General features: G+C 47.6%; 2 protein-coding genes across 7 annotated transcripts in view; one reads left to right on the forward strand and one right to left on the reverse strand.

Moving 5' to 3' along the window:
* Nucleotides 1-3,477: 3,477 nt before the first annotated feature.
* slc16a12b (solute carrier family 16 member 12b) lies at nucleotides 3,478-14,091 on the forward strand. The gene is made up of 7 exons (XM_085169411.1): nucleotides 3,478-3,936; nucleotides 10,681-10,784; nucleotides 10,853-10,996; nucleotides 11,073-11,327; nucleotides 11,395-11,728; nucleotides 12,003-12,262; nucleotides 12,455-14,091. The coding sequence occupies exons 1-7, from the start codon at nucleotides 3,824-3,826 to the stop codon at nucleotides 12,646-12,648; spliced, it is 1,404 nt and encodes a 467-aa protein (XP_085025537.1). The 5' UTR covers nucleotides 3,478-3,823; the 3' UTR covers nucleotides 12,649-14,091.
* Nucleotides 14,092-14,486: 395 nt separating this feature from the next.
* LOC146512050 (uncharacterized) overlaps nucleotides 14,487-17,334 on the reverse strand; it is a 14,282-nt gene continuing 11,434 nt past the window's right edge. For 5 of the 6 annotated variants that reach the window (XM_085169403.1, XM_085169402.1, XM_085169401.1 and 2 more), the window contains 5 exons: nucleotides 16,909-17,090; nucleotides 16,733-16,825; nucleotides 16,030-16,246; nucleotides 15,772-15,890; nucleotides 14,487-15,693 (listed from right to left, as the gene is read on the reverse strand). In XM_085169403.1, the coding sequence (XP_085025529.1) occupies nucleotides 15,610-15,693; nucleotides 15,772-15,890; nucleotides 16,030-16,246; nucleotides 16,733-16,825; nucleotides 16,909-17,090 (695 nt within the window). In that variant the 3' untranslated portion in view covers nucleotides 14,487-15,609. The remainder of the gene's footprint in view (nucleotides 15,694-15,771; nucleotides 15,891-16,029; nucleotides 16,247-16,732; nucleotides 16,826-16,908; nucleotides 17,091-17,334) is intronic. The other variant, XM_085169404.1, reaches the window with a different exon arrangement.

The following is a 17,334-nucleotide window of genomic DNA, read 5'->3' on the forward strand; positions in this document are numbered from 1 at the left end:
TTAGTTAGGAGAAAATAAATAACCAGAATTATTGCATATTTATTCAGACCAAATATTTTCATATAAGTTAAAACACTAAAAGATGGTCTTTACGTAGTTAAACTCAGTTTAGGACAAAAGTATTCAGATTTTCTCTTTTATTCTAAAGTTTAACGTTAATTACGATTTGGTTCATATCATTACGTTACTAAATTTAATCATTTTATTCCCTCATTAATTAAATGCAAAGTTAAACTCAGATTTTCAATCAATTACAGATAAAAGTTTATGACATTTCTGAATAATCCCAAAACCTCGAGGAAAGTTTGATGTTTGTGGGGACCTGACGAGTCTCGCTGTCCTCAGTGAGTCCTTATGAGCAGGTCCCCGTAACGCCACAAAGGTAAGTTTATGTTTGTGACAATGAAACTTGTTTTTAAACACCGTCATCATTATCGGGCATGCATGTGAAAAATCTAAAGATTGATTTTAACAGGTTTATCATCAGTGCAGAGCAGAAAACTCACCCAGTAAAACTACGACGTGTCTCATTGTCAGGTCTTCAGATTTGATCCTGAGTTTCTGCTGCTTTTCTCTGTTTTTATAGTCTGAATTTGGAAACACCAGGAAACAAACACCATCAAATGATTTCACAGGAAAAACATCTTCTTCCTTCAGTGAAGCTGTAAAATCATAATCTGTATTGTCTGAACAAAGTTCAAAGGTCAGAGCTGCCAGTAAGATATTAAAGTCGTGTAAAGTGTGTGGGTGGATGTGCTGCAGGAGGACATGGAGGACAGTTTGGTGCTCGTTACTCAGACTAGACTGAGAACAGTTAACCCTCGACAATAAAACCTTGGCGTGTAAAGCTACTGTGACCAGGTACATGCTAGCTGGCTAACTTTCCTGTCACGCATCATTAGTTACTTACCTTTGCTTGTTACAGTCACCTGGATAACGTGAACTTTAAGGTAAACCAGCCAATTAACCCCTCCATGATTTTATTAGCAACAGCATTCATCGCCGCTGCAGGGTAGCATCGCCGCGATGGGTGAATCTGCCACAGACACGAATCATCACATTGAGATGAATCAGCTGATCTCAGACCAGCGGACTTTTGTCTTCGCTGCTCATTTGTTCATCATTTTATCAGTGGAGTCACAAAAGAAACCGAATCAGGACAAAACCACGTTCATGGTTCACCGGAGACACCGGGAACGTTTGCACTGGTGGGACGAACCTGTCCTTAAACCCTTAAACCCTTTGACCTTTAACCTCACTCAAACAGGATGCAGCAGCTTTTGGACTCACACATTTATACACAACTAAAAGTCAAAGGGCTCAAACTGTTCCAATAATGCGTCTGCAGACACGACACTGCACAACCCTGCAGCCCACAGGTGTTAATCAGTCACTGAAATGTGGTTGGTGCACGGTCCAAACAGCGTGACAAAGTAAAAGGATAGTGATGATTGCTCTGGCTCTGTCACAGCAGGAGGCCTGACACTGTTAACATTAACTGAAGAGGAGACGCACGACCAGCAGTAAGGCGTCCAAAGGGCCGAGTCGCTGCAGTATCCACACAGAGGAGCAGGTTTAAGGGTTTTATTGAACTGCTCGTAATCAGACACAGCCGGCACGTGTTTGTGGAAATGTCACGTTTTGAACTTGGCCCAGTTTTTCTAACTCGTGTTTATCCTTCGGCCTTATCGTGAGCCGACTGAATCACTGATCCAAACCTGGAAAGCTGGATCACAACACCCTGGCTCACATCCTCCAGCGAAGGTGGAGGCCGGTTAATTCTTTACAGCTCTGACTGAGAAACAGAAAGAGCAGCAGACACACAGTTTGCAGTAAAGTGGAGTCACACGTGTACAAATGCACATGGATCCAGATGTGAGCTGTCTTTGCAGTTTGCACACATCCAATCCAACTTTATTTATAAAATCGAAGCACAAAGTTCTTTCCAGTAAAACACAGTAACACACATTAAACAGACAAAGAAAATTAAATAACAATAAAATGAATAATTAATGAATAAAGAAAGAAGATTAAAATGAAGTAGGAGCATAATCTGGAGAAATGTGGAGGGGCAGCTTATTCCATAATCTGGGGGCCACAACAGCGAAAGCTCGACCCCCGTGTTTCAGTCTCGACATGAGGACAGCGAGGAGAGACTGCGATCTGAGAGACCTCTGTGGAGTGCACAGGTGCAGGTCTGCCAGGTACGTAGGAGCTCGGCCATTCGAATCTTTAAAAGCAAACAATAACATTTTTAAATGAATTCTAAGATAAACAAGCAACAAGTGTTTGTCCCTGTCAGCAGGCGAGCAGCAGCATCCTGCTGTAAGCGTCACAGTGAGGCCTGATCACACCGACATTACCTGCATCGTTACCTGCATCAGCTGTGTCAACTTTCACTCCAAGGCTGGTGACGCTGGTCTGATGGTGGCACACGTGGCTCATAGAGGTGGGAATCACCATACATCCCACAATACGATATTATTGCAATTTTTTAAAATATTTTGCGATATTCAGATTCTGTACATAAAGGTAAACTTTATCAATATTCATTTTCTCTAATATCAAAGTCTCACACTCAGTCTTTCTCTCATTTCAGTTTTATTGGTGACAAACTGAACGGTTTGTATCACAGTCTAGTCCAACTTAACTGAATCAACCATCTGGTACAATTATAGCTATTCTGAACTATGCAGTTTATGAAAACTATGCAGCCCCTTCAGCAACTGAAGAATTTGAAAGTAAATTAAAACAAAATATAATTTTACATTAAATAAAAAAGTTTTAAACTTAATTAAAATAAAACATGTCTTAAATTAAAATAAGTAAACTGTCATGTTTATTGCTGCCAAAAACAAGTTAAACACATTTGGACAGTGAAGGAATGTCAGGATTCTTGCTCAGAAAAAGGATCAACATGCTCTGAAGTCAGAGCACAAAAACCTTTTTTGTAACAAAGTATCGATTTCTGCTGTCCCTGTATCCATACATTATTAGCAAACAAAACATCACCATGCTACACAGTATCCATTTTTTCCCCCACCCTTAATGGCTCATGCACCAGGTGTTTCACAGGTGATCACACTCAGCGTGCTAATTGGTGGAGGGCTCCACCTGCTGGCCATGTTTCTCGGAGTGACGGCTGATAACACTAAACACACCAGAACATTTACTGTTGTCTGAAATGTTATTGGGTTACTGGGTTGTGTCACACCCCTCGGGTGTGTCACACTGGTTGCCGTGGAACACACTGTGCTCTCTCTGGCCTGTCTGACTGGAAATGCTTGTTTGCGTCACCCGACACCTGAGACATCCTCCCCTCAGTCAGCCCCACCCACCCCTGGCCCTGGGGGGAGGTAGGGTGTGGAGAACTAAGCGCTCCCTTCGCAGCGGTACTCTTTGCTGACTCTGCTCTCATCAGGGCCGGGCTGGGGGCCTCAGCGTTCACACAGTGTGGTTAATGATTGAGGGGTGGGGTGGGGGGGTGTCACTCATTGACCGCAGGAACTTTTACACCCACAGACAGAATTAGGGTGGCGGGACTTCACTGTCACTCCACTGGGACTCTACTGGGTTCGACTCGGACTTTTAATCTGCTGGAGACAATCTGAACGTCTTCCTTTCCTTCTTCTGTCCTTCTGCCTCCCAGCTTCACCTGGCCGATCTCCACCCCTCATTGGGGGAGGGCTGAGTGCCCCTGGATACCTGATCACCTGCGGTCCAAGCCACACTTTTACCTTTGTTTCTGCTGTTGTGAAGCAGCTGACCAGCTTCAGGTTTGCACCAGAAGCTCCAGGATCAGCTCCGTGGTGAAGCTGCAGCGATGGCTGCTGGAAAGCAGCGGCACAGCCGGGGGGTGCCACCAGATGGCGGGTGGGGGTGGGTGATTGTTGGATGCTGCTTCATGGTGACGGTGTGCACGCGTGCAGTGACCAGGTAAAGCACACACGCACATCCATATACTGGTCTTTATAGCTATGTGAGGACCCTTGCAGTCTGAGGCGCTTCACCTCAAAGGACTCACAGAGTGAGGGATCGTGGACGCCCACACCAACACTGCACACAGCCGTGTTAGTGTAGCTGCAGATGTCTGTTAGACTGGCTGTTGTATCGGAGTTTACTGATTTGTGCAAACATAAAAGAGACTGGCAAGAATCGCTTCTGTTGTTTTGCTTTGGGTTCATTATGGCCCTGATACACCTTTAAAGAGGCACCTGAGTGTGTATGTGGACATGTTTAAAGAGATCCAAACATTTTCAGAAACAAAATCTTCAGTGAAAGAAGAATCAAAGACAGACAACATTCCTGTGACTCAGGCGCCACATGACTCCATGACTCAGTAACGAGAACTTCAGGCCAATTACAGCGATTGGCAAACTGCCTTTAACCATTCAACAGAAAACGGTCCAGAGATCCAGAGATCTGCCCTAAAATTAAAACCAGTCTTCTCACTGTGACGCAGCAGCATGTTTCTCTCTCTGTTACACACGCAACAAAAAAGGAACATTGTGTACTACTTTTAAAAAAACCTGCTGGAGAAACATCTGCCAATTACTGAGGTTAATTATAGGGATGGGTACCGGTATCCAGTGCCATGATGGCACCGGTTCTGACATAAACGGTAGTAACCAGACCGAAAAGCAGCATACATTTCTTTTTTTCCCCTGAGATGTCACACACTTTGAATTCTAGCCAATCATTTTACCTTTGCAAGGATAGTAGACGGGTCCAGGTACGTACGTTCTTTTAGAGCAGAGCTACAGATTAAAAATGCCCAAGGCGAAGCGTCAAAAGTCTGGCTGTACTTCACAGCAAAAGATGCAAACTCAGCAGCTGCAACAAGTGCTTTAAGCTGATACTGTGATACTGTCAAAGGAGGTAACACCTCAAATCTGATGAAACACCTGGCGACGCATAGCGTTTTTTTTAAAAGCCGAGAAATGCGCCGTATTTGATAGCTTGCTGCGAGACCTCACACCGTGCACATCTACTGCCGGTGTGGTTCCTGTTATCGGACCGGAGTTAGCAACATCCCCCAAAAACCCGAAGAGGAGAGTCCTGGCCCCTAGCCCTGCCAGTGTAGCAGATGATGATGATGATGCAGCAGCAGCTTCTCTGCGTGAGTAGCTTAATGTTGTTCGTGTGTAATTTACGCTGAGTAGGCTAACCACGTTATTACATTAATGCATGTAAGGTGAACTAGCAAACACCATCATAGCTACATGCAGCTGTCTTCTTGTTTGATGGCAGATACTCCCTTCACCCTGGACAAAAAGGCTAAAATGACCAAAGAAAAAGTGGAAAACAGTTAAACATGAGAGGTTTTTGGACAAAGTGTGTGGTTTTTTTTCCATTGTTTAAGCTGCTTCCAGCCAAGAGTGATACCATATATGCCCCATAGCTGCAGAAAAGGCTAACATTGTTATCTTTTTACAAAAAAACAGCTGAACATGAGACGTTTTTGGACCAATTTTGTGTTCTCCATTCTTTAAGCACCGGTTTGAGCACCGTTTAAGCACCGGCACCGTTTCAAAAGTACTGGTTTGGTACTGGTATCGGATAAAACCTAAACGATACCCATCCCTAGTTAATTAGTGACGTGGCTGCGTGTGAAAAAGTGTCTGAGGCCTTAAGCTGGGTGGCGTGAAGTAGGGGTGGGCGATAGAAACGATATAAATTTGGCCAACAATAGAGATTTTGACTATATCGCTCTATCGCGATAGCGCATGTTGATGATGTCATCAAGCTGCGCCTGTTTTGGTCGAAAGCGTCACAGCGGCTACAACCATTATCATCTGCAGATTATGGCGACAGTCACAGCAAAGAGATGAAGCGCTTTTGAAATATGGGGAAAGCCAAAAACTGCGCTTCCTCCACTTCCGTAACATTGATTCATTAATGCTGAATTCTCTGCAGCTGCTCTGTTCCCATGTTGTTGCAGTATATTAATGACTAACCTCGTATTGTGGATGAATGATCTCAGTTGTTCTCCTGACTGAAGTTTGGCCCGTGTATAGCATCCTGCTATACACGGGCCAGCAGGATGGCCCGTGTATAGCGGGCCAGAATCCCTCACGTTAACTTTTATCGAGTGGAAAAAAGTTGGCGTTCATCCTCCAGCTTCACTGTGTTTATGCTAACATAGCTGTGTCGCTAGCAGTCACGTAGCACATCATTATATACCAGGTAGTGCAACTTCAGTAACCCTGCAAACGTCACTGCTGTTTAGTTTTCTGTCTTCATTTATGTTGGAAGTGATAACAGAGCTGTACGTTTGAATTAGTTTCAGAAATCTCTCAGTCAGAACATGGTATGAAATGTTTAGGTGGAAACTAGCGAGCTAACTTCCTGTTAACTTCTAACTCCGTTAAATGTAATAAATTCTATTTTCATGGATGCCTGGATGTTAAACTTAATTGTTGCACCTGATAAAGCAGCAACACTGATGATTTAATTAAAGATGAAAGAATTTAGACCGTTTTTAACTCTCAATGTTCGTTTGACTTTGGGACCTGAAGCTAACGGAGTTTTGGACCCAGATTACTCCGCGCAGCTCCTCACTACAGCAGCCATAATGCTCTGACAATCCATCAAGCAGTGCGGCTTACCAAAGCTGTACTAAAACATTTTTTAACAGATTTCTGCCAAAATCGGTTCGAGGTCAGTAAGCACAACCAGAATTCATACATAAGGCACACTCTCGATTTTTGAGAAAATGAAAGTATTTAAGTCCTTATAGTGTGGAAAATACATTATACAGAAGAAAAGAATATATCGCAATCAGTGTTGGGAAGGTTACTTTTAAAATGTATTCCATTACAGAATACAGATTACATGCCCCAAAATGTATTCTGTAACGTATTCCGTTACGTTACTCAATGAGAGTAACGTATTCTGAATACTTAATATATTATCATGCTGTTTACAACTACATGAATGTACTATTGCTGTGATTTATTACTGTTACTGAAGGTCCGCGGCTCCGAACCGTAGTAAAGGGACCTCTGGCTAATACGGTGGGTTCTGTGTCGGCTCGTAGCTGAAAACTAGCTTTACTTTGTTGTCTGGGTCAACTTTGCTAGCAGAGACAGAGAGAGGCGTTGAAAGGCTGCTCCAACAGAACTTATTGTTTCAGAGGAAAACACGAACACGGTGTACAGTCGAGTCTTAATAGCTTACTTACAGCTGGGCTCGTCAGGCTCTCTTCTTGGCTGCAGTGGTTATTATTATATTTACATGCTTCCAGCTCCCGTTTCTGCTCGATGACAGCTCGTACTTTTCCTTTTTCTCCCTCCCTCGCTCACAGACACATAACGGGTATGGCAGTCCATTCTCCCTGCAGCACGGACTACACTGCCCATGATGCTACATTCTTTAGAGCTATACCTGTAGCATTCTGCCTGTTAGCTTAGCACAACAACAACAAAAAGGCCTCTCTCACCCAGGAAACACGCAGAGAGAGAGCGTCACCCTGTAACCATGGCAACCGTAACGCTGCCGCCTGGAACAACAGAACGTAGCTGTCAAACAAAACCCAAACAGTCCTGGTGTTGCTGGATGTTTGTTGCTGGTACTTAGCATCCAAAGTTTTAAAGAGTATGAGCCTCAAACATGCCTGACGAGGTCTACAGAATTCATCCTTCTGCACAAAAAGATGCGACTTCTGCTCCGCCTCATTCACCATCACACGTCCACACCATCAGTCTGAACGCCCTGCATTAGGAGCATGCTCAGTAGAAATAACTTATAATTATATTGGGCACCTGTGCTTGTTTGTTAGAGTGGGTCATCGGTGGGACATCTCGTTTGACTGAAGTGTGTGAAAACTGAGACTGAGTAAAAAAGCAGTATAAGTACCATCACACCAGCTAGTGCTACGTGTTTATGATGAAGGATTACACTCTGCAGGTCGGGCAGTAATAACAGTAAAAACACCTCACAGGTATTTTCAGCAACATACAGGGGTGTGTCTACAGGGGGGCATGGGGTGTGCACTGTTTTACACTGTAGTTCCTCGTTATTCTGCAGATTAAGATCATTAATAAAATATTTAAGAATATGTTATGTGGTTACAGAGTAACAAACCAGCAGCATGTAAGCATGTTTCTCAGCACGTGACACTGGTCTGAGAGCAGTCAACATCTAATTATGTGTGTGCGTGTAGCTGGTCTCACTGGGAGATGGGGGCTGTGTGTCGGGATGAACTGGTTTTAATGGGTGGGAGAGGCTGAGCTGGCATTGGCTCCACATGGTCCTAGTGCCTGCAGGCTGCTTGTTTCAGGTTCAGTTAGTCTTAGTACTCAGATTACTTTTTCCTCGTAAGGAGTGAGCTGCGTGACCGGTTTTCCCTCTGAGATCGTCTCCGAACAGCCTCGGCCGGTGTTTGCTCGCCTTCTACCCTCAGAACGCCGTTCCAAGCTAACAGCAGAGCTCTCCAGCAGGAGAGCGTCTTTGTACGTGAAGGACACGTGCAGCTCAAAGACTCTGGAGCTCTGCTGCTGCGCTCGGGGGATTTACAGCCCCCAAACACCTGCACCGCTGCACCACCAGCAGCATCTGTGATGTTGTCGTTAAAGACTCCGCCCCCTGAGGACGGCAGAGCGGTTGACATTTCAGAAACGCCCTGACACTGCTGTCAGCCAAAGGAAACCTGCTTCCATCCAGTGATTAGTGACACTCAGCTGTGATTCCCGGGTGGACGCGTCTGACGGAGGAATCCTCAGTGCTCGCGGTGATCGTCTATGCTATTCCTGTCCTCCAAACAGGAAGTTTACCGGAGGCGCCGGGTCCGCCCTGCTGCGGCCTGGCCCCCGGGGCTGAATGGGTTAAACACAGAGACACGCGGCCTCCTCCTGTGACCTTTGACCCACATTTCCTGCTCCAACCAGAGACCGGCGTGACTGCTGCTGCAGCTGGAAAACTTCTCAGAAACATGTGTTCAAAGCTCCGCCTCCCTTCCATCAGCTCGCTGTGAAAGAGTGTGTTTGTGCGTCTGTGGGTGTGTTGTCCTCACAGTGAGGCGAACAGGCCCGTCCCCCATGTTTCTCTCTGCAGTTATACAACAACACATTAATCCTGAAGTTATGTGTGACTGGCACACATTACATAACACACTAGAGCTGGGCGATATATCGAGTTTTTAAAAAATATCGATATATTTTTATACGAGATATAAGATGTGACAATGTCGTTTATATCGATATAGTCTATGTTAGTTGTGGAGCCGCAAGTTTGCCTCTCTTTCGTCCACTTTTGTCTTTACGCAACATTACTCGGCCTCGCCTCTCCTTCACTGAACACAACTCCCCCTCCTCCCCCATCGCTTCACCTGCAGGAAGCGACAAGATGGACACGGCAAATCTCCGTTAACGAGTTACTGCGCATCGCCCCGTGCGTGGGGCTGGACGCCGTCAACGTGTTGGCTAGCTAACCACGCTAACGAGCTAACCACGCTAACGCCATGCAGCCCAGAGGCGCTGCACAGCCTAAAATCCTTTCATTCTCTCAAAAGTTGACAGCGCGTCTTATGTATGAATTCTGGTTGTGCTTGATGGCCGCGAACAGATTTTATGTGGTACACAGCGCTCAGCAATCTGTCAAAAAATGTTTTAATACGACTTTGGTAAGCTACGGTGCTGCAGCGCTTGATGGATTGTCAGAGCATTACGGCTACCGAGGAGCCTCGCGGAGTGATACGTACTGTGCTTCAACGTAATATTACCCTACTGTGTATAAGGACCATAAATGGCACCTGTTAAGAGACGTGGTTACGAAGAGGATTTCAAACTCAATGCTGTCAGTCACACAGTAGAAGTTGGGAACAGAGCAGCTGTGAAATCTGTCTTTGTTACTATGCTCTGCATCTTTTAGTTTACATTTTGACTGCCCAATTGTGAGCTTTTTGTTATGCACAAAAACAACATTGTTTTCTTTTATTTATGGAGCATTATTATTTAATAAATGCTCATAATTTATTTTTGAGTAAATTTTATGTACATCTATGCTCCATGTTAATAAAAGTGCCTGTGTGACATCTGGGACACAGCTTTGACTAAGAACTCTCTTTTTGTTCTTACTTTATGGCTTTAAAAAAAAAAAATCGAGATATATATCTTATGTCGCCGTCCAGGTAAAAAATATCGAGATATGAATTTTGGGTCATATCGCCCAGCCCTATAACACACACACACACACACACACACACACCTACACACACACACGCCTGCCCTGCTGGTTAACGGGGACTCTCTCTCTGCTGATAGGAAACAGGAACAGGCTTGTTTACAGGAAGTGCCACCTTAAACCCTCCCCTACTTCCTGCTCTGACTCTAATCAGCGTTAGGGAGAATGCACGTTCAAGACTTTACGTCCATCTTTATGTACAGTCTGTTTTGGGGGGAGAACTACAATTCCCAAGATGCATTTAAGCAACAAACATCCAATCAGTGAGCTACAAATCTTTGTGTTTAGCGCCTGTCTGTGAAAAGCGCTTAATAAATAAACTTTACTTACTTACAAAGTCAGCTGACTGCAAGAGAAGAAGAAATTCTATTTAAATCTGAGCAGCAGCAAAGAATCATGGGTAATGTAGTGCACTGAAACCTTTTTCAGGGACAGTCATGGTGTGTCGTTGCAGCCGAGCGTAAACGTTTTGCAGTGTTAACCCTCTCGTGTCTGCAGGTGTGTCTCCATCTTCTTCGTGGAGTTCCAGGCGCACTTCGGGGCCGACTACGCCGCCACCGCCTGGACCCACAGCCTGCTGGACTGCAGCACCATGCTGTGTGGTGAGTACCGCCAATCAGACATCACAGAGTGGTTCTTGTGGTCAGGCTGAGCGTGTCTGTGTGTGCAGCTCCCGTCGGCAGCCTGGTGGGGAGCCGCTACTCCTGCCGGGCGGCGGTGGTGGCGGGGGGCCTTCTGGCCTCCTGCGGCCTCCTGCTCAGCTCCTTCGCCACCAGCCTGGAGATGCTTTACTTCAGCGCCGGGATCCTGACAGGTCAGACTCAGACATGTCCTCCCCATCTTACAGCGGCGTGCTCTTTATCATGCTGACACGTAAAATCTGTCCACAGGTCTGGGCTTCGCCCTCTGCTACACCCCCGCCATCGCCCTGGTGGGCTGTTACTTCCAGCGGAGGAAGGCGCTGGCGTACGGTGTCGCCATGTCGGGCAGCGGGATCGGGACCTTCGTGCTGGCTCCGGTGGTGCAGATGCTCATCGAGTTGTACTCGTGGAGGGGGGCGCTGCTCGTCCTCAGCGCCTTCGTTGCAAACCTGTGCGTCTGTGGAGCGCTGCTCCGACCAATAGCGCTGCAGGAGGAGCAGTGTGGTAGGTTTTCATCAATCACATGTTCCCTCAGCGGGCCAATCAGACTCACCTGTGCGTTCTGGTGCAGGTGACATCTCACAGCAGGACGTGGAGAAACCTCCCAAAGAGTCTGTGGACCTCCTAGCTCCGCCTCCTCCACCTGAAAGCTCCGCCCCCAGGCTGAGGAGGATGCGGCGCCTCCTGTCCTGTGGGGAGTACCGCTTCCTGCTGCTGCCTGACTTTCTGGGTCTGGCCGTGTCCTTCCTGTTTCTGGCCAGCGGCTGCAGCCTCCCCTTCGTTTACCTGGTGCCCTACGCCCTGAGTGCCGGCATCAGCCACCAGCACGCCGCCTTCCTCATGTCCATCCTGGGGGTCATCGACATCGTGGGGAACATCACCTTCGGCTGGCTGACGGACAGAAGGTAAGGCGAGTGTGCGCGAGGACGAACACTGACGCTGTTCCACGCGTTACAGCCTCGTTCCAGAGGGGAACATTCAGGTGCTTCCTGCTTCCACTACTCTGGACCTCAGACTAGGGTTAGACGAGGGTTCGTCCTCCACCAGGTCATTGTCCTGGTGGAGGATGAACCCTCGACTGTGCAGCAGAACGTTTTCTGTCTGCTCAAAGGGACAGTTCACACAAACATGGCTGACATTTGAGTGCTGACGCCGTCGGACGTCCTGTTTGTCTCTCAGGTGTTTGAAGCCGTACCGCCTGGCCTGTTACGTCTCCTCGGTCGGGATGGAGGGTCTCTGCTGCCTCTTCACGCCATTACTTCGTTCCTTCCCGCTCCTCGTGCCCTTTGCCGTGCTCTACGGCTACTTCGACGGCGCCTACGTGGCTCTGATCCCAGTGGTGACGTCTGATGTGGTCGGAACTACGTGTCTGTCCTCAGCTCTGGGCGTTGTCTACTTCCTCCACGCCATACCTTACCTGGTCAGCCCGCCCATTGGAGGTGAGGGAAGCAGCTCCACCCTGCTGCTTCATCCGTCTTTAAAAGAGAAAAACTTTAAATCCACTTAAATTTTAAATATATATCAAAGACCGTCAGTACGAGCAGTAACTTCTGGAGCGTCTAATTGTCCCCACCTCCACCACCTCACCTGCTGATGATGTCACACCTGAAACTCTTCTTCTCTTCCTGCAGGCTGGCTGGTTGATGTTACAGGAAGTTACACAGCCACTTTCTTCCTCAGCGGCGCCGCTCTGCTGGCCAGCGCGGTCATTCTTTCCGCCGTCACTGGAATTCGCCATTGCCGCCATCGATCAGATTCGGTGCTGCTGCCATCTTCTGAAAACCGTCATCAGGGAGCCCGAGCCCCTCCACCTCAGTCTGTCTGACCAATCAGGTGGCTTCATCACCTTCAACAGGACGGTGTTACCTCACAACCCTCAGGCTACGTTCACTCTGCAGGTCTTGATGCTCAATTCAGATTTTTGATCAAATCTGATTTTTTTGTCTGCTCGTTCACACTACAAATAAAATGTGACAGCAAACGCGCTCTAGTGTGAACGCTCAAAGAAGACGTCACACACAACGCGCTCTGTTTAGACCCAGAGCAACAGTATGTTTGACTGATGGCCTTAATATAAAGACTTCGGACTTCACGTTTCCCAATTTTTGCTTTAAGTTATTTTGTTATTTACATAATAATGTAAATAACCTAATAATGATCCTTATTGCTGTTTTAGAGGAGCGGAGCTTCAAAGGATAGTTGCAGATTTCTGTCAGAATCTGCAGATTATACAGAACAAATAAAATGTTCACGTTTCTCCAACGTTGTTCCCAACAGTTTCACGGAAAAATATCAGATTTGTGCCGTTCACTCTGTCACACCATGATGGGATGGATGGTCGCAGAGGGTCAAAGAAGTCAGATCTGATGCTTTCGCCTGCAGCGTGAACGCAGCCTAAGAGAAAAGTACCAATCAGATTCCTCGACACAAAACCAAGCAGACGGCTGAACAGGCCGACTGACAGGTGCCAATCAAACGATGACTTCACAGGAAGTGAAATCTTTTTAGTCTGCTGAAAATGAAAACGATTTTGTTTTAATGCTGAAGAAACGCACAACTTCCTGTCTGAGCTGAGAGAGAGAGAGAGAGAGAGAGAGAGAGAGAGAGAGAGAGAGAGAGAGAGAGAGAGAGAGAGAGAGAGAGAGAGAGAGAGAGAGAGAGAGAGAGAGAGAGAGAATGGACCAGAATCAGGTGTGACTCAGGTTACCTTAGATTAGGTTACCTTACCTAAGATTACTTTAGGTTAGATGTCAGCGTGTGAGCAGCGGGGCTGAAACCGCTGCTGATTGGTGGAGAGTGTGATGTCACTGCTGATGTCAGAGTGATGCTGATGTTTGTAACGTGTTACAGGAAAATAAAAGCTTTGCCTCAGTTTGTGCCTCCTGCGTTTTCTTCATGGATCAGCTGGACGTTAGCTTAACCCTGAAATAAACAGCGAGGACAACTTTGCTCCGCCCTCCTCCACCCAGCAGGTCAGCCAGCGCAAGGAGAAGCTGCTGGTGTCAGACCTTGAGCTGAGGAATCAGCAGCTTCATCCTGATTCTGCGGCTCGAGTCCTCGCTGCCAGCAGAGGTTATGTCATTGAAGGAGCCCCAGGTGGCTCAGGTAAGACCTCTGAAGCCACTTTATCTGACACGCCCACCCCGACACGTGAGCAGCGTGAACACGCCAGCAGCGTGAACACGCCAGCAGCGTGAACACGCCAGCAGCGTGTCGCCCAGGGACAGACTGGAGCAGGGATCCAACTCCCAACAATCGGCTCCGCCTCCTGAGTAGGGATGGGTATCGTTTAGGTTTTATCTGATACCGGTGCCAAACCGGTACTTTTGAAACGGTGCCGGTGCTTAAACGGTGCTCGAACCGGTGCTTAAAGAATGGAGAACACAAAAGTGGTCCAAAAACCTCTCATGTTCAGCTGTTTTTTAGTAAAAAGATAACAATGTTAGCCTTTTCTGCAGCTATGGGGCATATATGGTATCACTCTTGGCTGGAAGCAGCTTAAACAATGGAAAAAACACAAACTTTGTCCAAAAACCTCTCATGTTTAACTGTTTTCCACTTTTTCTTTGGTCATTTTAGCCTTTTTGTCCAGGGTGAAGGGAGTATCTGCCATCAAACAAGTAGACAGCTGCATGTAGCTATGATGGTGTTTGCTAGTTCACCTTACATGCATTAATGTAATAACGTGGTTAGCCTACTCAACGTAAATTACACACGAACAACATGAAGCTACTCACGCAGAGAAGAACGGCTGCTGCTGCATCATCATCATCATCATTTCTGCTACACTGGCAGGGCTAGGGGCCAGGACTCTCCTCTTCGGGTTTTTGGGGGATGTTGCAAACTCTTCGTCCGATAACAGGCACCACACCCGCAGTAGATGTGCTCGGTGTGAGGTCTCGCAGCAAGCTATCCAATACGGCGCATTTTTCGGCTTTAAAAAAAAACGCTATGCGTCGCCAGGTGTTTCATCAGATTTGAGGTGTTACCTCCTTTGACAGCATCACAGTATCAGCTTAAAGCACTTGTTGCAGCTGCTGAGTTTGCATCTTTTGCTGTGAAGTACAGCCAGACTTTTGACCGCTTCGCCTTGGGCATCTTTAACCTGTAGCTCTGCTCTAAAAGAACGTACGTACCTGGACCCGCCTACTATCCCCGGAAACGTAAAATGATTGGCTAGAATTCAAAGTGTATCACATCTCAGGAAAAAAAAGCACCGAAATAAAGCACCGAAATGTGGCTGCTTTTCGGTCTGGTTACTACCGTTTATGTCAGAACCGGTGCCATCATGGCACCGGATACCGGTACCCATCCCTACTCCTGAGCTACAGCCGCCTCACCTCCCTCAAACACTGGAGTCTGAACGTTCATGTGACATCTCCACATTTCAGCACCAGACAGGAAGTGAGGTCACACACTGAGGAAGCTACAGTAAAACTTTATTTACAGCATGAATCCCTTTGAGTCACTGCAGACAGACTCGAGCAGAAACTTGGGTGGAGGCGCCCCGGCCTCCGCCCACTGCAGGGACGGACGAACACCGTCACCGAGACATTTTGTCTTTGTGTCGACGAGCTCACGTGAGTGCGGCTGAAAGAAGCTTCACCTGGACATGATTCAGCTCACCTTTATTTACATCACAGCAGTCACAGAGATCCACCTTAAACAATTCCACCTTAAATTTAAAGCCTCAAAGGTGAACTGGTGGTTTTTTTAAAGGTCCAAACATTAAAAAGAAACAAACAAACAAACGAAGAACGCCGCACATTAAAGATCAATCATGATGTCACTTCCTGCAGGTTTGAGAGCGTAGCTTCCTCTTCATGATGCTGTGGTCGCTCTCCCGATCCTCCGCCGCCGCTCCAGGCGTCTGACGGGACAAACAAAGACGCGTTCATATTTAGAAACAAACAGCCGCTTCACGCCTCAGAGTCGGACTCCGTCTCACCGTGTGTGGCGAGTCCACCATCGGCGCCCACGGGTCCATATTGTAAAGCTTCCTGCGGCCTCGCCGGGGTTTGGTTGCCACGGTTACCGCCTCCTTCTCCCCCGAGCTTGTGTTTTTATCTGCAGAGAGGATGGGACGGTGAGTTCGCTCTGGAGCCGCATGAGCCTGTTAGAAACACTTCAGCTAAACTTGTTTAAAGACACGGCGGCAGCTCAGCGCCGCCCCCTGCTGGCGCTGGGTGATGGAGGCGTGGCTGACCTTTGCTGCCCAGGACGCACGGTGAGGTGTGGATCGCCTCTTCAATCTTCTGCAGAGCGCATCCTCTCTCCTGCACCACAGAAGAAGAAGAAGGAGGTTTCAGGTGAGGGCTCTGAGGGCGTGTGAGTTCATCCACCTGTCGGCTGGGGCGGCTCACCTGAACGCAACGGGCGTTTGCCCTCGGTTTGTTCCTCTTGTTCTCACCGTACACCAAATCCTGAAACACAACAGCGCACACACGTCAGAGCGCCTGAGACACAAACACACTCTGGGAGGCGGCTCCACCCTCTGGTGACTTTCAGCGCTGCAGACAGATTTATACGAAAGGAAAGAAGAAGAACGGCGTGTTAGCTTGTCCAGGTGATGCTGGTGGCGTTCAGGAGAATACTGCGGCGGCTTCCTGCTGTCTAATAGATAGACTGAGTATACCGGCGCCCTTAGACTCCTCCGTGCTGAGAAGGCTGCTGGCGGCGAGAATCTGCCAGTCTGGCGAGATGAGGCGGCGCTTCAGAAGATGATAAAAGTCTAACACGTGGTAATTTTAACCCGGGATGCAGTGACGGCGCTCTCGCCTATCTCATGACCACGTTTGTTCTAAATGACTCTGAAACAACCAATCACGGCTCGTGTTACACATCTGAAGTCTGCAGTGAACCTTTATTCACCCAACCACAGCGATAGGCTTAAATAGGCTCCGCCCTACCTCCAGCTCGCAGCTCTTCCTCTTCCTCCCTGTGGTTCTGGGAGTTTTCTTCCTGGCGGCCATGTTGGACCTAAGAGGAGAGTCTCGAAGGTCCTGAAAGAAAAGTAAAAACATAAGCAGAACGTGAAAACCCGTCAGCATTTCTTCTTCTCTTGTACTTTTTGAGGCTGACTTACCTGAGTGTCTCTCTGCTTCATCGCTGCCTCACACTCCCCACTCTTCATCCTCTCGCCCCCCCCCTCCTCCTCCTGTCTCCTCTCCTGCAGTTTCTGGATCTCCTTCTTCAGCTCTTCCACCAGAGGCAGCGTCCTCCCCTCCTCCATCGCCCTGCTCTCCTCCTCCTCCCTCCTCTGCAGCTCTGACAGCAAAAACAGGTCGGAATCAAACCAAAGACTCACACAGACACACACACACACACACACACAGACACACACACACAGACACACACACACAGAGACAGACACACACAGAGACAGACACGCACGCACACACCTCGTGCGTATGGTACGACAACTTTTCTCCGTGCCCCTGGTACACTGCGCAGAAACACTTTGCCACACGCGCACACACAGAGACACACAAAGACACACACACAAAGACAC

This window comes from Neolamprologus multifasciatus, chromosome 8, assembly GCF_963576455.1.
Source record: "Neolamprologus multifasciatus chromosome 8, fNeoMul1.2, whole genome shotgun sequence".
Taxonomy (NCBI): Eukaryota; Metazoa; Chordata; class Actinopteri; order Cichliformes; family Cichlidae; genus Neolamprologus; species Neolamprologus multifasciatus.

Bases quoted from the DNA above. Each gene is read 5' to 3' on its own strand.
- slc16a12b (XM_085169411.1), top strand. From the start codon at position 3,824: ATGGCTGCTGGAAAGCAGCGGCACAGCCGGGGGGTGCCACCAGATGGC. The intron at 10,997-11,072 runs GTCAGACTCAGA...ATCTGTCCACAG, and splicing joins CAGCGCCGGGATCCTGACAG to GTCTGGGCTTCGCCCTCTGC. The intron at 12,263-12,454 runs GTGAGGGAAGCA...CTCTTCCTGCAG, and splicing joins GGTCAGCCCGCCCATTGGAG to GCTGGCTGGTTGATGTTACA.